Source organism: Apium graveolens, chromosome 6 (assembly GCF_009905375.1).
Source record: "Apium graveolens cultivar Ventura chromosome 6, ASM990537v1, whole genome shotgun sequence".
Classification (NCBI taxonomy): Eukaryota; Viridiplantae; Streptophyta; class Magnoliopsida; order Apiales; family Apiaceae; genus Apium; species Apium graveolens.
Genome location: NC_133652.1, coordinates 20686407 through 20712354, shown reverse-complemented (window position 1 = coordinate 20712354; position 25948 = coordinate 20686407). Strand labels below are relative to the sequence as shown.

At 36.6% G+C, this 25948-nt stretch overlaps 1 protein-coding gene and 1 pseudogene across 1 annotated transcript; both read left to right on the top strand.

Annotated features, from left to right (window-relative positions):
* The first annotated feature begins 777 nt into the window (after positions 1-777).
* LOC141664131 (protein BCCIP homolog) lies at positions 778-15939 on the top strand (annotated as a pseudogene).
* Positions 15940-22305: 6366 nt separating this feature from the next.
* On the top strand, positions 22306-24456 carry LOC141663859 (DELLA protein GAI1-like). The gene has a single exon (XM_074469703.1). It carries the CDS (start codon positions 22525-22527, stop codon positions 24151-24153), a length of 1629 nt encoding a protein of 542 aa, XP_074325804.1. The 5' UTR covers positions 22306-22524; the 3' UTR covers positions 24154-24456.
* Positions 24457-25948: the final 1492 nt, after the last annotated feature.

Below are 25948 nucleotides of genomic sequence, written 5' to 3'. Positions count from 1 at the left end.
CTATACATAAACAATTATTATATTCAAATTTTAAAGGTATAGACGCTATATTGCATAATTCTTTTAATCGTATTAATATATAACAAATATTGAACTTTCACGCATATAAGAAAAATGGTTGAAAAAACTCGAGGATCATTAATATTACATATATTTCGAGTTGATGAGATCATTAGTCTAACAACACATACTTCTGGTCAAGATCCACAATCACGAACCTCATTTATCGCATTTTTAGCATTAAAATACATTAAGTATTTAAAAAATTATTTATTCATATTTCGGGCATAAAACACCACTACATTTCTCTATTGTTTCACCTTAATATTAAATGTCGAAAAACTTGTTTTGCATCGATATAACCACACCCTAGAAAGTCAAAAACTACTTATATAAATAGGTTAATTTCATCAATTCACCTAGAAACAACACGAATATACTGCCAACAACTGCAATTAAAAACGCGCAATTTAGAGCATGCTCGTGCATTGCACGAGTTATAAAACAATCGGTCAATTTGATATTTTCAAGTGCTCAATGACAATTCAGCAATAGGGTTCAAAATATAAAACAAATACAATTTTTATGAATATTATATATTAATTGTCCGATATAAAATAGAAAAAAATGTATCTTACAACATAATTTATATTTTATTTATATAATATGTACATTGTTAAATAACATGTGAGTTTAGAAAATGCTGTGCCTCGCACGGGATATAAACCTAGTCGGTTTTTAATAAAAGAAATGTGGTATTTGAAACCTGTTAATCATCCCACCAACTTTATACCCATTTTGCGTAAAAAACTTAATTCGCTTATAATGTTTTTCATATAAAAATAATTTAATTATAATGTTGTGTTCCTTTTGTTTAGAAGACTGTTGATTTCAATAGCTTTAACGTAGGCTCAATGCTGTAAAACAAAGAAAGAAACAATAAAGTACAGTAACTTTCCAACTCCATGAGGCGAGGTGAGTCTTTTTTGCTTTGTATTTTGATACTTGTTTTTTAACGCCTGTACATGATAGTACTTTGATAACCGGCCTGCCAAATGCTTGTTTAAATGCCCCTGTGAATGTTGTATTTTCCGTGCTTAAATTGTTTCAGTTTATATAGTTTCATGCATTTACACGAGGTTCCAACGTCTTATGTTTTTAATTTTCTTTAATCAAAATTAAAGAATAAATGTAAAGCACGAACAACGTTTTTTTAATTCGCTGTATCAATCTTATATGCACAAAGGTAGATAAATGTATATATTGCATCCAGCAAAGAGTGTACAAGTAGGATCCAACATAATAGTATATATGATGCCTCGATTGATAGGGTATAAGAGACCCGGGTAAGGATCAACCTGAATCTATGGAATACCGGGCTCAATCGATGTACCGAGACCCCCCTCTCCCAGTACAATCAAATGGAGAGACCAGACCCAGACCCATCCCATGACCCGGATCCGGATCCAACCCGGAACCTGGACCTAATGCCTACCCGGATCCGGATCAGGACTCAAGCCACCATGAGGGGGGTTCCTAGCAAACACATGCACATCCCACAACCCGCCAAGCAAGGGTACGCGGGCACGTGATTTTGGCAGCTATCAACAACCAACACATCAAACAAGCACGGCGCGTGTCAGAGGCCGTTAGGACACTCTGAAGGTGGTCCTCCCCTGGACACGTGTAAGCAACCCCCCAAGCCAGGCGTCCTCCGCTCCCAAAATCTAATGGCCCAGATTTAGAGGTAACTACCCCTAAACCCTAACTTTGGGCTATATATACCCCCAAGGCTGAAGGGTTTAGGGGTTGGAAAATATTCACTCTTGCACACTCTCACTCTCTCATACACTCAAAAACACACAGCAGCCACCACATATACACATCCACACACACACAGCAGCCTCTAAATTACATAAGTATACATACCTTCATCTTCTCCAAAGCCTGTTCTTATTGTTACACCGGAGGCGCCGTGGGAGCCAAACCCCCCTTCCGGTGTTGTTTTGCAGGAGCCCAACCAGCAGCTACACCTCACCCCCGCACAGAAGGTCCAGGAACGCCGTCGGACGGAGCCGCCCGCTCACCGGAGTTATCATTTGGCGCTAGAAGGAGGGCCGCTCCATCCTTGGTTCTCGGTGCCCCTGGATTCATCTTCATCAGTAAACTTTTGAGAGAGTCCACTTTCAAACCTGTAAGAACATAAACAACCAAACCCTTTCTTGAATATGAATGTTCATTTTAACCACGTTTATGTGAGCTTGTTGCTTTAAGCCACGTTTGTGTGAGCTCGCTCTTGTTTGTTAAGTTTTAGCTGTTTAGGGTTTGATAATCTTGATAATCTTGAAGCCTGGGGTTTGATAGTCTTGGTGATTTTATAACTCAGAACTGTTTTAGCTTGTATATTTTCTTTTATGTTCAAGAGCCTGATGTTCTTGGTTGTTATTATTGTTAGCAAAACCCAAAAAGTTTGCTTGCTGTTATTCTGGAAATTTTTTGTAACATTCAAAAAAGCAACCTCAGATCCACATTTGTAGCCTCAAATCTTGGTCAGTTGTTTGTACAATTGTGGTAATGGCAAGAGCAGGAAAAAGTACAGCTGGTAGGCCCTCCGCCAGTACCCACATTCAGGATCAAGACCCCTCTCAAGCCCAAGAACCTGGAGGAGATAGAGAAATCTTACAGAAGCAACCACTGACGCAGCATACCCCGGTAAGGGATGCCAGAAATGTCAAAGACCTCAATCAGTACAAGTATACCAATGTTCCAGTTGCAGAGGAGCATATGGCCAACTTAACAAGCCACGAACTTGCTGAAGCAATCAGGCTCTACAGAGATGAACAAGCCCGGGCTCAGATGGAATTTGAACAAGATGATGAGCAAGAAGAGTCCGGGGACTCTCAGCAATCCAGGAGATCTGTCTTCGACCGAATTGGGGCCAAGTCAAAGAAAAATCAAAAGGAGCCTAGCAAGAAGGACACAGAAGCAACCAGAAAGAAAAAGTTAGAAGAAATCAGAGAAAAGATAAGAAAGGAAGAGGAAGAAAAGTTGGAGCAAAAAATTCAGAAAAGAATGTAACTGGAGGAGGAGAGGCTTCTAGCTAAAGCAAAAGGCAAAAGAACTCGGAGGGACCCTACCCCGAACTTATTTCTGATGACGAAGAGGAGGGTCAGAAAGATCTCAAGTACATGATTTACGAGCTCCAGAGAAAAATGGAGAAAGAATCCGGGGTGGAAGTTGGGGAGACCCTCACGCCCTTCAGCCACTCCCTAGAAGCCATCCCTCGAAGAAAAATCTCAAACACTACAACTTCGACTCTTTCGATGGATTGGGGGATCCGGAAGAGCACCTCAACTACTTCGAACAGATAGCTCAGATATATTATTACAATGACTTGACGAAATCCAGATTCTTCGCCTCGACCCTCAAAGGGGGGCTCAAAGATGGTTCAGCAGAATCTCATCAAGAAGCATCCACTCCTGAAAAGAATTCAGAGGAGCCTTCCTTAGAAGATTCAGAGCCAATAAAACACATGAAATACACATGTGCCACCTGGAGACAATCCGCCAGTATGATAACGAAGCACTCTCAGCCTATATGCGGAGGTTCCAGGAAGCCATCAACAAAGTTTCGAATCTCGATGAAAGGGAGGCTCTAAGCATATTTCGAAGAAACCTGGATCCAGAACACAACGAGAGGTATATTGTGGAATTAATAAAAAAAGAGCCCCAAAGCCTGGCCGCTGCTTATTCTATGGCAGCACGGTTCATAAAAGAAACGGATGTTCTCCAGGCAATGAGAATGACTCGGAATGGAGGAAACATGAACAAATCTTCTGATGACCGACCGAAAGGGGGTTACCATCAGGAGAAAAAGTTCAAACAAAGCAACCAAACCCAGCAAACAAATGTTGTACAAAACACCCCAATATTCCAAAGATTGGGTCCTAAAACAGAATCCAAAAGTGATCCTTGTCCCCCTAGGCAGCAAAGGGAGCCTAGGCAAGAGCCAGAGTGGACACAACTAAACAGGACCCGGGAAGAGATACTGAAGGAGATCAAGGGAAAGCCATTCTACTATCCTCCAAAGCCAATGCAGACTCCCCCAGAGAGCAGGCCTTACAACAGGCAGTGCGACTATCATGAAACCCATGGGCACAAGACTGAAAATTGTCTCTCTTTAAAATACTTCATTGAAGATCAAGTCAAGAAAGGCAACCTGAATCAATACATCTCAAGGGAGAAAAATCAGAGAGAAGAAAGGCAAAGGAAAGGTAAGAATGTGGTGAATGTGGTCCTAGAAAAAACAGAAGCTTGGGCCCTCAAAGTTGATGGTTCTTCAACAAATGAAAGATCAGGAGCCGGGCTCATCCTAAAAAGCCCAGAAGGATTCACAATCCAAACAACAATCTCCTTTAGCTTCTCAGCAACAAACAACCAAGCAGAGTACGAGGCCTTGATTGCGGGATTGAAGCTAGCAAGAACACTCAGGATCCAGAATCTCAAAATCTACAGCGACTCCCAGATCGTCGTAAAGCAAACAAATGGCGAGTACATAGCCAAGGATCCAGTTCTAGCCAAGTACCAGGCTCTGGTCCAAAGCTACCTCGCCTTGATACCAAATATACAAGTCATCCAAATCTGCAGAGAGGAAAATTCAGAAGCTGATACACTATCTAAGCTTGTTCAAAATTCATCAGACGTGGATTGCTCCGTCTACTTCGAAGAATTGCAGAAACCAAGCACAGAGTCTGAGGAAGTTATGGAAATAGACAACAGACCAAATTGGATGACTCCATTCATTAATTACTTGGAGAAGGGAGAGCTCCCGGAGGATAAAGGGAAGGCACAAAGGTTAAAGGCAAAAGCTTCAAAATTCTTCATTGAAGAGGGAATACTCTATTGCCGGACCTTCTCCTCCCCAATCCTCAAGTGCATAGGCCCAGGAGAGGCACAGTACTGCCTCATTCACCACATTCTTACCTTTCCTTTGCCTTTCTTCTCTCTGATTTTTCTCCCTTGAGATGTATTGATTCATGTTGCCTTTCTTGGCTTGATCTTCAATGAAGTATTTTAAATAGAGACAATTTTCAGTCTTGTGCCCATGGGTTTCATGATAGTCACACTGCCTGTTGTAAGGCCTGCTCTCTGTGGGAGTCTGCATTGACTTTGGAGGATAGTAGAATGGCTTTCCCTTGATCTACTTCAGTATCTCTTCCCGGGTCCTGTTTAGTTGTGTCCACTCTGGCTCTTGCCTAGGCTCCCTTTGCTGCTTAGGGGGACCGGGATCACTTTTGGATTCTGTTTTAGGACCCAATCTTTGGAATATTGGGGTGTTTTGTACAACATTTGTTTGCTGGGTTTGGTTGCTTTGTTTGAACTTTTTCTCCTGATGGTAACCCCCTTTCGGTCGGTCATCAGAAGATTTGTTCCTGTTTCCTCCATTCCGAGTCATTCTCATTGCTTGGAGAACATCCGTTTCTTTTATGAACCGTGCTGCCATAGAATAAGCAGCGGCCATGCTTTGGGGCTCTTTTTTTATTAATTCCACAATATACCTCTCGTTGTGTCCTGGATCCAGGTTTTTTCGAAATATGCTTAGAGCCTCCCTTTCATCGAGATTCGAAACTTTGTTGATGGCTTCCTGGAACCTCCACATATAGGCTGAGAGTGCTTCGCTATCATACTGGCGGATTGTCTCCAGGTGGCACATGTGCATTTCATGTGTTTTGTTGGCTCTGAATCTTCTAAGGAAGGCTCCTCTGAATTCTTTCCAGGAGTGGATGCTTCTTGATGGGATTCTGCTGAACCATCTTTGAGCCCCCCCATTTGAGGGTCGAGGCGAAGAATCTGGATTTCGTCAAGTCATTGTAATAGTATATCTGAGCTATCTGTTCGAAGTAGTTGAGGTGCTCTTCCGGATCCCCAATCTATCGAAAGAGTCGAAGTTGTAGTGTTTGAGATTTTTCTGTCGAGGGATGACTTCTAGGGAGTGGCTGAAGGGCATGAGGGTCTCCCCAACTTCCACCCCGGATTCTTTCTCCATTTTTCTCTGGAGCTCGTAAATCATGTCCTTGAGATCTTTCTGACCCTCCTCTTCGTCATCAGAAATCAGTTCGGGGGTAGGGTCCCTCCGAGTTCTTTTGCCTCTTGCTTTAGCTAGGAGCCTCTCCTCCTCCAGTTGCATTCTTTTCTGAATTTTTTGCTCCAGCTTTTCTTCCTCTTTCCTTTCTTATCTTTTCTCTGATTTCTTCTAACTTTTTCTTTCTGGTTGCTTCTGTGTCCTTCTTGCTAGGCTCCTTTTGATTTTTCTTTGACTTGACCCCAATTCGGTCGAAGACAGATCTCCTGGATTGTTGAGAGTGCCCGGACTCTTCTTGCTCATCATCTTGTTCAAATTCCATCTGAGCCCGGGCTTGTTCATCTCTGTAGAGCCTGATTGCTTCAGCAAGTTCGTGGCTTGTTAAGTTGGCCATATGCTCCTCTGCAACTCGAACATTGGTATACTTGTACTGATTGAGCTCTATGACATTTCTGGCATCCCTTACCGGGGTATGCTGCGTCAGTGGTTGCTCCTGGAAGATCTCTCTATCACCTCCAGGTTTTTGGGCTTGAGAGGGGTCTTGATCCTGAATGTGGGTACTGGCGGAGGGCCTACCAGCTGTACTTTTTCCTGCTCTTGCCATTACCACAATTGTACAAACAACTGACCAAGATTTGAGGCTACAAATGTGGATCTGAGGTTGCTTTTTTGAATGTTACAAAAAATTTCCAAAATAACAGCAAGCAAACTTTTTGGGTTTTGCTAACAATAATGCCAAACAAGAACAGCAGGCTCTTGAACATAAAAGAAAATATGCAAGCTAAAACAGTTCTGGGTTTTAAAATCACCAAGACTATCAAACCCCAGGCTTCAAGATTATCAAGATTATCAAACCCTAAACAGCTAAAACTTAACAAACAAGAGCGGGCTCACACAAACGTGGCTTAAAGCAACAAGCTCACACAAACGTGGCTAAAATGAACATTCATATTCAAGAAAGGGTTTGGTTGTTTATGTTCTTACAGGTTTGAAAGTGGACTCTCTCAAGAGTTTGCTGATGAAGATGAATCCAGGGACACCGAGTCCCAAGGATGGAGCGCCCCTCCTTCTAGCGCCAAATGATAACTCCGGTGAGCGGGCGGCTCCGTCCGACGGCGTTCCTGGACCTTCTGTGCGGGGGTGAGGTGTAGCTGCTGGTTGGGCGCCTGCAAAACAACACCGGAAGGGGGGTTTGGCTCCCACGGCGCCTCCGGTGTAAGAATAAGAACAGGCTTTGGAGAAGATGAAGGTATGTATACTTATGTAATTTAGAGGCTGCTATGTGTTTGTGTGGATGTGTATATGCGGTGGCTGCTGTGTGTTTTTGAGTGTATGAGAGAGTGAGAGTGTGCAAGAGTGAATATTTTCCAACCCCTAAACCCTTCAGCCTTGGGGGTATATATAGCCCCAAGGTAGGGTTTAGGGGTAGTTACCTCTAAATCTGGGCCGTTGGATTTTGGGAGCGGAGGACGCCTGGCTTGGGGGGATTGCTTACACGTGTCCAGGGGAGGACCACCTTCAGAGTGTCCTAACGGCCTCTGACACGCGCCGTGCTTGTCTGGTGTGTTGGTTGTTGATAGCTGCCAAAGTCACGTGCCCATGTACCCTTGCTTGGCGGGTTGTGGGATGTGCATGTGTTTGCTAGGAACCCCCCTCATGGTGGCTTGAGTCCTGATCCGGATCCGGGTAGGCATTAGGTCCGGGTTCCGGGTTGGATCCGGATCCGGGTCATGGGATGGGCCTGGGTCTGGTCTCTCTATTTGATTGTACTGGGAGAGGGGGGTCTCGGTACATCGATTGAGCCCGGTATTCCATAGATACAGGTTGGTCCTTACCCGGGTCTCTTATACCCTATCAAAGATCTTACAAGTTAATGGAGGATTAATGGCGAGACCGGCGAGACACGGCGGAAGAATCAACCACAAACACGGTGATTTGCAGAAAAGCGAGAGAGAGAAGAGAAAAACAAAGGACTGTTGAGTTTCTTTTGTGAAAATAAAAAATGAAATGGAAGAGGGGAGACAGCCTTTTATAGGCCCAGGTAAGAGTAACTCCCCTGCCACGTGCCGTCCAAACACTGGTTCACCCAACAGTTACAAAAAAAATATATATACACATTAAACCGCATTAAACCCCATCATCATTAGGGGCCTATTTTCAAGGAACGTAACTGCCAAAATTTCAAATTATTGGGGGGAATTGAGCAGAAACGTTACAAATTCCAAAAAAAATCACAGGACCTAAAGCTTCATATCCGGATCATATAAGCCTACACAGGAACATATCAATCCGGATAGGTATTCACTACACCAGATCCGGATTGGGGGGCAATCAAGAGCAGAAATTTCTCTAAAGCGTCTACTTACCTTAATCCGGATTGGCATCTACTACACCAGATCCGGATTGGGGGGCAATAAAGAGCAGAAATTTTCTAAAGCAACTACTATACCTTAATCCGGATTGGTATACATTACACCAGATCCGGATTGGGGGGCAAACAGGAGCAGAAAGTTTTTTCCTAAGCCAAATATGCAACCCTACTTTACTCCCTCATCCAGAAAATCTGCATAAGGGAGTGGGGGCAAATGATAGGGTATAAGAGACCCGGTTAAGGATCAACCTGGATCTATGGAATACCGGGCTCAATCGATGTACCGAGACCCCCCTCTCCCAGTACAATCAAATGGAGAGACCAAACCCAGGCCCATCCCATGACCCGAATCCGGATCCAACCCGGAACCCGGACCTAATGCCTACCCGGATCCGGATCAGGACTCAAGGCACCATGAAGGGGGTTCCTAGCAAACACATGCACATCCCACAACCCGCCAAGCAATGGTACGCGGGCACGTGACTTTGGCAGCTATCAACAACCAACACACCAGACAAGCACGACGCGTGTCAGAGGCCGTTAGGACACTCTGAAGGTGGTCCTCCCCTGAACACGTGTAAGCAATCCCCCAAGTCAGGCGTCCTCCGCTCCCAAAATCCAACGGCCCAGATTTAGAGGTAACTACCCCTAAACCCTACCTTGGGGCTATATATACCCCCAAGGCTGAAGGGTTTAGGGTTTGGAAAATATTCACTCTTGCACACTCTCACTCTCTCATACACTCAAAAACACACAGCAGCCACCACATATACACATCCACACAAACACACAACAGCCTCTAAATTACATAAGTATACATACCTTCATCTTCTCCAAAGCCTGTTCTTATTCTTACACCGGAGGCGCCGTGGGAGCCAAACCCCCCTTCCGGTGTTGTTTTGCAGGCGCCCAACCAGCAGCTACACCTCACCCCCGCACAGAAAGTCCAGGAACGCCGTCGGACGGAGCCGCCCGCTCACCGGAGTTATCATCGATGTATTATTACAACTATATAATACGTAATATCATAAGTTTATGATGATGATTTAAATCCTTAAGATGCCGGATTATGTGTTACACATCTGCACTTCCCCTTCCCCTCCTTAAGTTGGAGGTGGGGGAAAGAAATATCTTGAAATTCCAACTTCGCAAGTAATCTTTGAAATGTAATTGTTTCGAGCTGCTTGGTAAAAATGATTCCTAGTTGATCATGCAAGCTTTTGAAGGATGGTGCGATATTAAGACCAACTTGAATTATTTGACAAAGAAAATGAAATTAAGTTGAATATGTTCAATGCAATCGGGGAACACAGGGTTTTAAACAGTGTGGGTGACAACTTGTCTATCACAATGTATGAGAATAGCTTGGTATATAGGAAATTCAAGATTAATGACAAGATAACACAACCATTGTATTTTAGACGTGATTGCAGCAGGGGAGGATATTCTGCTTCAGCACGTGAATATGAGTCCAAGCATGAGGAAGAAACCAGTGGTTGAGACTTGAGTGTCACCTAGTAGGGAATCTTGTCTAGTCAAAATCCGCATACCTGACTACTAAAGAGTAAGGACTGGATGTAGAAAGCAAAACAACTTTACTATCTCATCTGTTAGTTTATCTAAGAATTAGTTGGCTGAATAAATATCTAGGTGAGCATAATGCAGATTTTGCATGAATTGATTTAGGTTGTTAGCGACATAAGGAGAGTTTGGTCGAGTTGCTGTAAGGATCTCGTAACACGACGACAAACACTCAGGATATTTATTTATTGTTAGGTGTCTAACTTCTCACATCGCAGGCTGTTGGTTGTATCTACATAGATATATATTTATTTATTGTCGTCGTTGTTCTTTAAGAATTATTCTTCATTTAAGTATCAGTCTAGATTTCTCTTTGCAGTCCGATGTAGAGGCAAAACACTTGCTTGTGTCTATGTGATCTCTTTAGTTATATTTCTGCTTATCGTTTGAGCATTATTGTTCTGCATCTTACCCTTGTCTTCAAAGGTAATATCCATTTGATTTCTTCTTTCATAGAAACAGAGAAGACCCTTCTATCGGCTTACACATTAGTCTGCATTCTATACACTTCATATCTTTAGTACAAACATGTATAAGCTTTTTGGTAAGCCACAAAGTTCAGAGCTGAGTAAAGAACAACAAACCATATACACAATCGTTTAGATTGTTGACAGTGTCTTGGCTCTACAAAGCTGTAGAGATTCAACAATAAGAATGTCAGAAAGTGGTGCACTTGAAAGTCGGCAATAGGCACTTTGATGCACAAGGTGAATCAGATTTGAGACAACCAAAACTTTACAGCTCCTGCTTTAAAAAATCTCTTTTTTATTGTAAAGCTGAATTTTCAGCATAAAAATACTAGGTATTGGAACGTCGTTATTTTAGTTCACATCATTTTGTACTAGTTCGAGTATCTAGTAGATACTTAATTGACATTAAGATGGATTTTTTTTTTAAAAAAAGTAGAAAGATCTCACCTTTTGATTTTACTATGCCAGCCACGGAATGGTTTGACACGGTGAAAAAAAATCTTAATTTGCAAGATTTGTCATGATGCCGCGAAATCCGGCAAGGCGATTGATTACTCGTCCGGTCACTTTCTCTCGCTTTGCTCGTTTAGTGGCCCTCACCTCTGTTTGCAAGGTCAAGCGCAATTCACGTAGCTCCAAGTGTAGTAAAAATATTCTACCCATCTTTCATGGTAAGCATAGGGAAAGACCTTATTCTGCGAGTGTATAATTGGCATCTGTTTGTTAATCTCACTTGTTTCTCAATCTATTAGGCGATGGTTGTTGTTTAGATAATTACTTTTTTCATTTTTTATAGAGATATACCCTTAAAATTGTTGTAATAACATGTATACAGGTAAGGAAGTTGATCTTGCCATGAAAGATAAGAAGGAACAACTTGAATCTTCTGATGATGAAGAATTTAAAGTAAGCTACTTATAATTATAAAGTTACAGTAGCCTATATGATTGGTAATCAGTTTTTGTATTATGTAAGTCAAATTTACTTAACTGTTTTATAATATATTATGTCTTTTGCAAGGGAGTTGTTTAAGCAGATTTTGTATATTTTGACCCAACGCCTGATGACTTTCACGGTGTAAAGGTTCTTCTGCAGAACACCTTGATGATAAAGAATGGGATTTGAATGGTTTTACAGACTTGATACTGGGGCAACCAAGTGTACGGTCTGTCGTCAAAATTGAGGATGATGAAGATAATGGAGTCTATGCTGTTGCAACCGTTTTAAACTTGGGAAGATACGAGGCATGCAACATATTTATTTTAAAATTTTAATTTTAAAAAAATGCTGTAGGTTATAATGATACAGAGGCAGTAAGTGTGTTCTAACTGAATATGGTATTTTTCATGTGGAGTCTTCATTTATGGTTACAAAAGTTTGATAGGCTAAGAAATGTAAAGCACCAGTTTATCTTGACTAGGATCACAAATGTGTAATGGATCTTAAGATATTCCTGCTCAAAGTGTGCCAGGAGAAAAGTATACAACAGGACATGAAATTCATGCTCGGGGAGCAAGCACGAGATGCAGGACTGGTGATTTCTCAACATGTACTGAATCTATCTCCTCAGCTTTTGCCACCTCCTTATGATGGTCTTTTTGATGAAGTTTCTTGGGCAACAGAAGATGAGGTTAGATACTAGATAGCAATACCATCAAAACGATATCATTCAAAGATCTCCTCCTATTCGCAAGAGATGAAATAATTCTGTTTTATCACTGTTCTCCTTTTATGATGTCTAAATAGATCGCAAAATACACCCTTACCTCTCATATTATATTTATTTGTTTATGTTCTTTGCGATGTATTTCACATCTAACTATTTATGTAAATTATGATGTCTCTTCGAGTCTTTGTTATTCTACAGCCGACGGAGGATCTCAGAAAATCGTTCTGCTTCAAGCATTACTTGTTTGTTGGCAAGATATACCAGGTAAACCAAAAAGATGCCCTTGTGGTTGTATACATTATTAATACTAGTTGCAATGTTATTAAAGGCGAGATGCGCACCGAGGCGCTAGGATCCCTTGGAGCCTAGGCGATGAGGCGCGAGGCGAGGCGCGCGCCTTATCGAAGTGAAAAAAATTTATTTAGAAAACAAATTATTTATTATAGAATTATGCAAAAACAGCACAAATAGGTATATGAAACTTATAGGAACTTCCATGTTGGATTAATTTTTATACTATCACTTTTTTTCAGTAGCCATTGCTCCTTTACAGTGTAAATTCATACATATATATTAGTATGTAGCCGGAAACACAAAAAAACAAGTAAATACATGATATATTAGTATGTATAACACTACAGTTGTAAGAATATACACTATATATATATATTTGTATACACACCCAATATATATATTTATTTATTTATTTAAACTATATATATACATAATACACACACTGCTTTACTGAGTAGAAAAGAAAAGAAGTAGAATATTCATGTTTATGTAAGGATATATCTTCACTTTTGTTATTATTGATAACATGAATTTCTAAACACTATAGGCTTAGAAAAGTATGGGTTTTAGGGCTGTTTTTGACTATTTTTACTGTTTTTTGCGCCTCGCGCCTCGCAGCGCCTCGCGCCTCAGGGGTCTAGGCTCGCACATCATTGAAGGCGCTACGCCTCGGTAATAACTATGTGCTAATAGTGCGCCTCGTGCGCCTCGACGCACCTTTAACAACACTGACTAGTTGATAACCCGTGCGAATCACGGGCCTAGTTAATTTAGTTAAATAATTATTAAAAATTATAATAATATAAGTGTCATGTCAAAATTTATAATTTTTGCTCACAAAATCAAACTCAAACTATTGAATCATAAGGGAAATAGGATTACCGAGTTGAAATCAATATAAGAATTGTAATTAAAAAAGGGTTGAATAATACATATAATATTATAAGTCATATAGGAGTAAAAAATGAATAAAAATTATACATTTAGAGTTATAACGAAATTCAAAAAAGGTAACTCAAAAGTTGATGAAACCAAAAACGTATATTATATTGAATTAGCAATACATAGGGGAATAAATAACACAAAGCTTAAAGTCAAAAGGGTGAAACAAAAATAAAACCAAACTTAATATGTAAAAGTATAAGGAAACAGAAATAAAACTAAACTTAATATAGATATGTAGAAGTATAAGATAACAAAAATAAAACCAAACTTAATAGAATCATAATATATGTAGAAGTATAACACTAAAAAATGGTGTAATCAAAAATTTTAGTAGAATTAAAAGACATATAAAAGTAGAATTATAAGATATAATAAGTGAAACCAAAAGTTGGTGGTACCAAAAATTGGTGAAACCAAAATTAATAGTACCATTTAAAAAGGGATTTCGCTTATTAATAAAGTTTATTAATACAGGTGATTCACACATGCAGGAAATTTCTTCCTTATTTTTTAGCTTTCGAATGTTACTACAACTAGGGCTGTTAACAAACAGAGTTGTTCGCGAACAAGTTCGAGTTCGGCTCGTTAAGAGCTCGTTCGGCTCGGCTCGTTAACGAACTCGAGCTCGAGCTCGAACAGACAAATGTGTTCATTAAGCAAAATGAGCTCGAGCTGAGTTTTGGGTTGTTCGGCTAGAGCTCGCTCGTTAAAGCTCGAAAAAATTATAATATATCGTGAATATTTTTAGTCATTAATTGGTGTTTCGAATTTTTTAAAAAATATTTTTCATCGATCCAACCGTATGGATGTCAAGATATATCTATTTTAGTGATATAACCAAAATTTTAAAAAAAAAATTATTTGATAAGTTATTTTCATAGTCAAATAGCGGTTGACCTGATTTTTTTCTGACTCGGGTCGACTCGGTTCGGCTCGGCTCGTTTATGTTTGCGAACAAGCTCATGTTCGGCTCGTTAGTTAACGAGCTCGAGCTTGAACACAATTTTTGTTCGATAAGAAAGCACGGTTCGGCTCGGTTCGTCAGAAAAAAAATAAAGTTCGGCTCTGTTTGATCAAAACTCGGCTCGGCTCGGTTCGTGAACAACCCTAACTACAGCATAAGAATAAAAGCACCAAACAGTCAAGGACAAGTAGAAGCACTGAAGAAGCTATTATATACATTAAGCCGAAAGATGAAATTTTTCACATGGTATACTTAATAAAATTTCTATTGGGCAATGTAACACAATAATGAGCCAACTCTTTCTCCAAGTTCATGCAGCTTTGCTCATGGTCCTTCAGTTTTCCTTTCCGCACACAACGGCATTCGGCTCATGAGGTAGGTGTTTGCTCTATGCATAAATGATGACCAACTGGAAAATAAATTATTACACTTCTGTACAAAATTACTAAGGTCACACACATTTATCCTAAATTATTTTATGATAATTTTGTTGCATCAGTAAGATAGTATGTGTAATCCAAACCTCGTTGAGAACTCTTTGTTTTAGTTTTTTAAGCAGAATCTTGCATTAATAAGATAAACAAAGAAAAGAAATAATCATGACATAAAACTTGATGGAAACTAAAACAGGGCCTCAGAAGAGGAGTCATAGCCTTTGCCAATTCAAAGTATCAAACTTTGTTTCTATAGATATTTTTTGGTGCCATTTTGTGAGTCTGACTGTCTGAAAAAATATTGTGACGTTCTAAAACTATGATCATGTGCGTAATGGCTAATTCCTCTGCTTCCATAGCTGTATTATATTTTCAAGGTCCATAAAACAAATAGATGATTTGTTTTTCTCTATACTTAATATTACCTCCTATGCCTCCCCGAGTTGAATAAATTTAGTTTTCCTGGACCCATCGACGGACGCCAAGAGGATGCCTTTTGTACAGTTGTTGTTGAACCAGTAGTGATCGCTTTGCGATAAGGTGTTGTTCGGACTTGTTATCTAACTGTTTCTGTGGTAGGAATCCTTCTGCCGTGCACCAATTAAACTAGTTCACATCTAGTTCTTTTCTTCCTATAATGTTCCTAATTTGTTTAAATGGGTGGTGAGCCATATAGGTCCAGTTTATTCTTCCGATAATGTTCCTAATTTTATTTAGGTGAGAGTACTTATCAAACTCAAATTGCTGTAGTTTCAAATTGTTTATGCAGGTTGTGGTGCTGGATTTTGCTTCTTCCTGGCTCGTCTTCACTCTTGAGGCACTCTTGAAGCTTGATGCTAATGCTACGGGTGAACTTGCCAAAACAATTTCAATGGATATATAAATGCTTCTCAACTTGATAAGCAAAACGTGACATACATCTGTACAATGTGGGTGATCGGGACCATGCATTAGCCCACCACGATCTTTTACAAGACGAGGCAGTCGTGATTAGGCAGGCCCCCAAAAAGTAAAAAGCCTTATAAAAATGGTGGAACCCCTTGTGCTTATTATTTTTCTTCAATTATTAATGCAATGCTGATAACGAAATAATGGGAAAATTAGCAAAAAGAAAAAAATATCGGGACGGTCTTCAATGGGTAGGGCTCTAATTCTGCCGAGCCGCCCGAGATTAATCGAGTTGGGCATAATTCGAGTCGAGATTATTGAGTCGGTGAACCGGTTATAATTCGAGTCGAGATTATTGAGTCGGTGAACCGGTTTGTTTAACTTAATCGATACAAAACTCCGTCAGAACTCGAATCGATTATTTTCACGAGTCAAGTCGAGTTGTCCATTTGGTTAAAGGAGCTAATATTAATGAATCGGATGAGCTGGCTGACTCGATGAATTTGACACTTTATCAGTCTGAACTTATACCGAACTCGACTCGTTTAATTTTATGGATCGAATCAGTTCTAAACTTCTGTCTAAACTTGGCTTATTTTATCGAGTTCTATTATGAGTTTGAGCCGCGTAAGCTCGCAGACGGCCCCGACATGCATTGATTTCATCCAGATGGAGGTGTAAATTATAATGGTGGAGTTGTCCAATCAAGTCGTATAGAAACATTATCTTCTTGCGACCTTCTCCCTCTCTGACGATTAATATCCTTATCATGCTAATCTACGAAAGTGTTCGAAATTATTTCAAAACAGGTCTCGATTCAGACTACGAAAGAATATTACGGGGACGGGATGTTAATTAAAAATTAATATATTACTACTCTATCCGTCCCGATTTTGTATTGGATATCATTCCTTCTATCCCATTAAATTCTACTCCCTCTATCCCTCTCATTTGTTTACACTTTCCTTTTTAGGATGTCCCTTCCAATTGTTTACATTTCAAAACTTTTCAAAAATAGTAAAGTTTTTATAATTTTTAAATTAACTACATCCACTACTTTCCTCCACTATAACCACTTTATACATATAATATTAATCGGTCCCACTACTTTACTCATTTTTTCAACTTTTCTTCACTATTTTATCATTTTTCTTAAACTCCGCGCCCCACCCAAATGGAGGGAGTATACATTACTTTTCGGCATACTTTTCAATGCTCCTTTAAGGTATATCTTTATGATTTTTTTTAATAAAATCCTAAATAAAAGTTTTATGTTTAAACTTTTATTCAAAAAAAATATTACAAAATTATATTTTATATAAGTCTCGAAATATACGCAAATAGTAAACGTAGAGAACCCGTGGGACGGAGATAGTATCATTTTTCGTTGTAGTGAAATAGTTGTTCAATTTTATAAATGTGGTAAATAAAAAATAAATTACATGTAAATAGAAAGAAAAAGTGTTCTTTCTTTATATTATGATAAATATCATTATATTTAATATAATTGAATAAAACATGATTTTAAATTGATAAAAAAGAAAAACGGGATGAAATAATTTTTTATATTATATTTGGAACTAGTTCTTTTACAAATTTAAAAAATGAGATGCGACTCATAATTCATTGATTCATGCATTTAGATCATCTCCGACCCAAATTTAAAGTTACACTTTTACATCATTTTGGTTTAAAACTCTTCTGCAATCCAATTCTACATATTACTCTCCGCGTCCCAATTTATCCATCTTGTTTGATTTTTTATGGTCAAATTTACTCAAATTTGATCGAAAATTTCACATAGTATAATATCAAAAATACTTATAAAATTTATATCATTAGAAAGAATATTTAATCTACTTTTATATGGATATTTTAATTTTTAAAATAATGAAAAAATGAGTTTTTATTTACGATCAAATTTGAAGGAAGGACAACATGTGTCACATCAAAAGTTACATCAAATTTGGTGTCACATTAAAATTTGAAAGTTTTTATATATTTTCATGTTGTCCTTACACTTCTTTACTAAAAATAATAAAAAAAATTGTTCAATTTGTATCCAACCATTTTGTTATTTTTAACTTTATTTTTATACTTTTAAAAAAAAAATTATGTAATACAAAAATGATGTAAAATTTGATATTAATGGATTGAAGTTAAATTTAAAAATAAAATAGTTTTAACACTATTTTGATATAGAAATTACATCTAAATAATGTATAGGGCTGAAGATCCTCTTACTCGCAACATGAATTCGTGTGTTAAAAGTGTGTTTCATGATAGTGTAATATAAGTGGGAAATCCTCTTAATAGGAACATGGACCCCTGTGTTAACTGTTCCATGATTTCGCTGATTATGAATATTTGCATGGTCAATTGGTCATGCGGTGATATTAAAAATTTGGATTACTAACTAATTTATATTTTTGTCTAATTTTAATAGTGTGATTTTAATATTTGATCTAAATTATTTTTTATATATAATAATATGTAAATATTATTTTAATCAATTTTATCTTAAATTTATCGTTTAATCATTATTAAAAAAAATTATAATATTTCATAAATTAATTAAATCAAAAAAAATTAATATACATAAATATGTTAAAATTGTGCACTTAATTCACGAAAAACACATTTATTACAATAATTAACATACAAAATATCATTGATAAACACTAATTTTCCGAATTAATATATTCTTTCCACAAATGCTCAATTAATGCATATCAAAAGTGCAATATGTGCCTCTTTATTTTTTATTTTTTTGTGGCGTTTCAGGAATTCTTGGAATCAAATATTTTAATTGATCGGAATAGTCTCGACATCTGGATCCGGCACTTCCGGCTCTTCAATTAAAATTTAATGAAATTTTGTTTTTTTTCATTATTTTAAGTTATATTTTTTTAAAAAAATTGTTAACAATTAATTATATTTCATTATTAATTATATAATTCAAAATTCAAAAATAAATTTTAAATCTCATAAACTACAAATAACAAAATCATTATTTTATATTAAATCAAGTGATCTAAATTTGATCCATATTTGGATCAGTACTGTTTACTTATTCAAATTTAGATTATCCTTTAGATTACTGTTGGAATAAAATTTGAGATAATCAGCTTCAAATTTAAATTTGTAAATTACTCTTGGATTTGCCCTAAACTGGCACTGGTATGTGCATTTTATTTTCATTAAAAGTTACGGCACCGTGAATAAAAAAGAGTTACGGCTCCTGTGAAATATTACAACTGTTGAGAACCCAAAGATTTTCTATGAAATAATGCGGATATTATAAAAGCTGTATTTTAATTTAATCTCTGGATGATAATAAAAATTTTCAAACCGTATTATAATTATAATTCTATTTTCTGTAGAATTAATAATATTAATTTTTTAATAGGATACTTTATTTCATTTTAGTACGATTATACCGTATTTTGATTTCACCCCTAAATTTCTATTTAATGTAGAGTTCTATGTTTTTGTTTTATATTACTTTTTAATGAAAAATAAAATTATTGCAATCATATTATAATTATATTATTTTTATTTTCCGTAGGTTTATTTATTATTTTTTATTAAATATAAAATTGTTCAAATTATTATGATTACATTACTTATATATAAACATATATATTTGAATTGTAGTTTTATTTAAATATATTTGATATTATTTTAAAAAAAATCTGTTATATCACAAATTTTATCAAAATTCATTTTTATAATCAAAGAGAAATATACGTATTTTTTTTAACAACACTATTGGGGCCGTTTTAACTAATTTTCGGTTCCAAATAAGTTAACAAACGTTTTTTATACGTATTTTAAAATGATAGTAAAATAATTTATATTTTAATTTTGTTTGGTTTTAATAAAAGTAGGAACTTTATTCTATACAAAATAAAAATAATAAAATATATTACTTATTTCAAAATAATAAAATAAAATATATATTACTTATAAGTTAGAAGTACCTGTTTCAGAGACGTTGAAATACATGACGAGGTCAGCGGGTCATTTTTTAAGGAAAGAGCGAGTATTAAATTGACGATGCTGATTACTGAGTGCTGCACCTTCAACAAGAATAATATAATATGAATAATTTGATCTAAATTTTAATTCAAATTTAACTTGGTAATAATTAAGTCAAACTCGAATAATTTATCGAGCCGAAATTGAATTTTAAATTATTCGATTCGTAATATTTGCGTACCTTATCCGGTCTAAATTATTTGTATTTTTTATTAGAAATAAATTTTTATATAAATATATAATATTTTATTTATATTTTATATATTTAATCGAGTCAAAATTGAAACGTAATCGTATATATTGCAAATTTTTATTAATATTTAGTGAAAATGATTTGAAATTTGTGACGAACGAGAGCTTATCAACTTAATGAGCCGAATTTAGTGTTGGAATTAAATTTTTGGTCGAATTGGAATTTAAACTCGAATTTTAAAATTGACTTCAAACCTAATTTAACAACATTAACTCGGCTCGGCACGATTACACTCGTAATCCGTATTTCAATAATATTCAAATGCTAACTAAACAAGAAAGTAGAGGCCATGTGATCTAAACCCGGTATAAAAATAGAAAAATAGGGGAGTTAGGGGTAGGTGGGACCATGGCCATGTTGAAGGATGGGCCTGACATGAGAAACAGAAAGAGATGTAGGTTTCAACAATAATGCATTCAGTTGGGCCGTCTTCCCCCAGCTCCATGTTCCTCGTACGTCAATTTCGTATTTGTTTCCCGTTGTACTCCATCTTCTATATATACTCAATAACGTATTTGTACACCAATTCCTCGCGCACCCAGTTTGTTCTCTTATCAAATGTATGATATATATAAGATTAACTAAAGAAACAGATACAAAATAATTAAATAAAACATCGATATGAGGATGATAGAGTAATGATGAAGTGCACTTCAATTTTCTTTCGATAATTACTCTGAAAACTAACAAGTGAATAATATTTCTCCGTATATATGTATGTCTATCTTGCTTACAATATATAAAGGCGCAACCAGAGGGACTCTGTAGTTGTAAATCGTATTGGGCGCCTGGATTCTCTTAACGCCGCTAACCAATAGTATTTGCCGTTCACAATAATAATATTGTAATAAAAAAATTATGCAGGACCCCTTGTGAGATGCGGTGGGACGGGTCATTGTAGCTTTTGATCTAAAGGCTAACCATAACAAGACCCGGAAAAATGGGTCTCGATCCGAAGAATCGAACCAAATTTATGAAACCGAGATCCGATCTGAGATTCGAATCATATAATCCGATAGTTATCCGAAAACCAAATCCGAAAACCAAATTAAACCGATCCGAAAAATACCCGAACCGAAAATGATCTGAAATACAAGATTTGATTATAACTTAGAACCGATTAAAATCGAATAATATATTACCTAAATCGAATATGACCCGAAATAAGCAAAATTTATATTTTAAACAATTTTTTGTTTATGATAATATACTTATTTAATCATATTCTTTTGTAAAAGTACATTATATTATATTAAAAATACTAAATTAAATAAAAAAAATATTTTAAATCTCAAAAATTGAAAAAGTAAATAAGTTATTATCCGAAAATATCCGAACCGAATTTAATCCGAACAGAATTTTTTCCGATCTTAATCCGAATTTTATCCGATTTTAATCCGAATCAGACCCGAATCGAATAACATCCGATCCGATCTGAATGGTCTTCAAATATATCATAATCTGAAAGTAGATCCGCCGAAATTAATCCGATCTGAAACCGAACCGGTTATCCGATTTGCCAGGTCTAACTGTAAGGATGTAACTCGAGTCGGACAAGTTGACTTGTTTAACTAATGGAGTTCAATTTTTTTTCCGAATTCGACTCCTTCAATTTTACGAGTTTAGTCGAGCCGGCTCGTAACCTAAATCTCTTTCCCCAATTTAACTCATTTAATTTTTATGAGTCGAGTCGAGCCGGCTCGTTTCCTAAATCTCTTCCCCCAATTTGACTCATTTAATTTTACAAATCGAGTCGAGCCGACCCGTTTAATTTTATGCTTAATCAATTTTAAACTCTATCCAAATTTGACTCTTTACATTTCATTAGTCAAGATGGAGCCGGTTGACTCTAATTACAGCTCTAGTTAAGCGATTACACGACACATACTTTCCTTGCCGTATTTATTATTTTAAACTCGAAAGATAATAAACCGGATTTTCGTCCCGGTGTTTTATTATAATTTTTAATTTTGAAATTAGAATCAGAAAACATTAATATAAAAAAGGTCACATTTTCATTTTATATTTTGTGATTGATAATTTATAAAAACGTGATAGCAAACACTTGATTAGTTGCAAAATTTGAAACTGAGATTAATAAAAAGTTTGAACAAACTTTAATTATCAACATCAGTTGCCAGAAAGAATCTACTTTGGATTCAGATATTTTAATGAGGGTTATTACTTATTAATACGTGTATGATTTTTGCATTGAGACTATCAACATGTCACGAGCCTTTCCCTTCTTTCTTACAATTTGCATTATTTTATTCCCCTGCTCCATCCTCCAATTATTTACATGCATCTCCACCATATAATAATATTTCCTCATCTAAATATATAAATTTTCAAGAGAGAGAGTACACAAGCAATCCCTCTCTCCCCCTCTCATCCCCTCTCTCTCTCTCTCTCATCCAATCTCTCTCTCTCTCTCAAATGCCCAGATTCTTCACCCAATTATCATTCCTCTTCTAAGTCTACACACCACACCACCCACAAAAACTTCCAGAGAGAAATATTAAACACAACCAAAATGAAACGAGACCATAGCGCCGGCGGCAGTTCTTCCATCACCGGCGACATGTACTCCACCGGAAAATCAAAAATGAAATGGAACGAAGCTGAACAAGACGATGAGTTGTTAGCAGTTCTTGGGTACAAAGTTAAATCATCTGATATGGCTGATGTTGCTGAGAAGCTACAGCATCTTGAACAAGCTATGGGACAACAAGAGGTTTCGCAACTCGGGTCTGAAACAGTTCATTACAATCCTTCTGATTTGAATTCTTGGCTTAATTCTATGATTGATGAGTTTAATCCAATACAATCTGATGATATGTTTGCTCAGTCCTCGAGTAAGATTGTTTTCGATGATTCGGATAATTATGATCTTAAGGCCATACCAGGGAACGCTGTTTTGTCGAATAATAAAAGATTGAAAACAGAGAGTTGTACATCGAGTTGGGATGTTCCGGTGAGTCAGAGTCCGAGTCTGAGTCAGACTCAGTCGGTTCAGGTTTTGGTTGATTCACAAGAGAATGGGGTTAGATTAGTGCATAGTTTGATGGCGTGTGCGGAGGCTGTGCAAGAGAGTAATTTTAAGTTAGCGGAGGTGCTTGTGAAACAGGTTGGTGTGTTGGCTGTTTCGCAGATTGGGGCTATGAAGAAAGTGGCTACTTATTTTGCTGAGGCGTTGGCTAGAAAGATATATAGATTGTATCCTCAGAGTCGGAAGGATTTGGGTTTTAATGAGATGCTTGAGATGCATTTTTATGAGACTTGTCCGTATTTGAAGTTTGCTCATTTTACGGCTAATCAGGCTATACTTGAGGCGTTTGCGGGTAAGAAGATGGTTCATGTTATTGATTTTAGTATGAAAGAGGGTATGCAGTGGCCTGCTTTGATGCAAGCTTTGGCTTTAAGGGCTGGTGGACCGCCGACTTTTAGATTGACTGGAATTGGGCCTCCTTCGAATGATAATACAGATCATTTGCAAGAAGTGGGGTGGAAATTGGCTCAGTTTGCGGAAACGATTCATGTTAAGTTTGAGTATAGGGGGTTTGTGGCTAATAGTTTGGCGGATCTTAATGCTAATATGCTTGATCTAAGGGAAGGTGAGACTGTGGCGGTTAATTCGATGTTTGAGTTGCATCAACTTTTGGCTAGGCCCGGCGCAATTGAGAAGGTGATGTCTGTTGTAGCACAAATGAAACCGGAGATTGTAACGGTTGGGGAACAAGAAGCAAATCATAATGGACCAGTTTTCTTGGACCGATTTACTGAATCATTACATTATTATTCTACACTTTTTGATTCATTGGAGAGTTGTGGGGGTGGGGTTGATGGTGCTGCAGCCGTGAGTCCTCAAGATAAGGTGATGTCGGAGGTGTTTTTGGGTAAACAGATCTGTAATTTGGTGGCATGTGAAGGAGTTGATCGAATTGAAAGACATGAGTCATTGACTCACTGGAGGGATCGCTTTAATTTGGCCGGGTTTGAACCGGTCCATCTGGGGTCTAATGCGTTTAAGCAAGCTAGCATGTTGTTGGCTTTGTTTGCTGGAGGGGATGGGTATAGAGTGGAGGAGCATGAAGGTTGTTTGATGTTGGGTTGGCATAGTAGACCACTCATCACTACCTCGGCATGGAAACTCAGTGGTTAACTCAGTGAGTTGACACTCTATATATCTATATATCTGAGTCATGCCAACTCAGGGCCAGCCAATCACAACCTAGACAAGCACCATGCGATAAGGTGTCCGTGCTAAGACAAATATGACGTTAGCCAGTGTAACCGTAATGTACCAACGTTTGTGCGTTTCTACTTTTGTTCTAATATCTTTGTTATTTTACCAAACTTCTTTTTCTAGCATGTTGAAATGTTTTTTTTATTTGAGAGATGATAGTAATGAGGATGTGGATTTATGTAACTTTTCATAATAGTAATATTGTTTTCTATTTTGTTATATTTTTTTTGTAATTTGTAATTTCAAATCTTTGATAATTTTATCCAAAGATTTTTATCAATAATTTCAAATGACTACCCCTAATTTTTGTGGATGGCAACATGTCCACTATTTTTTGGAAAATTTGTATGATAATTTATTGGAATCTAAAAAATTCTATTTTTTGGGACCAATTTTTTAATAAAATGGTTCATATACTCTAAAGTTTAAAGTTTATCTTTTTGTTCATTCTTAATACTTGGTCTATATTTCTAACAATGCTGCGTGATTATGCTTGTTTTTGTTGTAATTAGACAATGACATTTACAAGTGTACGATGATACCGAGTTTACACAATCTAGCCATCTAGGTGTGTTCTTAATTTTTTTTAAAAATTACTTTAATTTTCTAAAAGTTAATAAGTTTAATTTTATTCAATGTGTGCTTTGTATATCTAATATTAAAATATTAATATAATAATACTTTAATCTACATTATTGTAGTTACCAATATATTTTTATACCTGCCAACCTTTTAATATTTCAAGATTACAAGTTATAATATTCCATTAAAATAACAATTTTATTTAGGTATTCTGAGAGAGTGAACAGTAAAGATGGATATAAATTTTAAAAGAATACATCATTACTTTATGAGTAAGATATATAAATAAAAATTATAAAATCAATTTTCTCACTTGGCCGTGGACTAGTTCCATTAATAGTTTGTAAAATTTGTGGCTTCAATTTTCTAATTTCATATTAATTTACATCTTACTATCTTTGATAAAAACTAAAAAAAATTGACATTTTTGAATCGTCAATAAGTGCAGTAGTACATTACATAATTAAAATTGTAAATAGAATAAAAATATTGAAATATGGAAAACTTTGCCCTGTTCAGAACCAAAACCTTCTCTCTCAACAAAATGAAAACCTTGTTGATTCCATTCTTTTTTAATCCAGGGTCCTTGTGATACCAATAATGTTGTCGCGCTAGATTAGTAGATGAGCCGGAAAGAACAATGTTTTTTTTGTTAACCAGCCCCCAGCGGAACCCCCGATGTTAGACTCATTTTGTTACGGTATTACTCTCTCCCTCCCACTAGGCATGTTTACGTTTACTGTTCACTGTTTACTGTTTGCAGATATTCGGTTATTCTATAAAGTATAATTTTATAAGGGTTTTTTTTTAAAAAAAATTGAATAAAAGTTTAAATATTTAATTTTCATTCACAATTTTTTTAAAAAAATATATTATAAAATTATATTTTAAACGTGAATTGAAAAATGTGCCAAAAAATAGAGAGAGTAAAAATAATTCACACAGCTGGGACATCCTTAAACAATTGATATATCCAACTCGTATATAAATTAACCTCGTAAACCTTATCGAAAATTTGCGCAGTTTCCCTGGTATATATTATATATATAATTATAAGCTAGCTACACCACAACGGTCGGGCCGGTGTCTCATAATTTACGATCAATTCATTCAATACGTAAGAAAAACT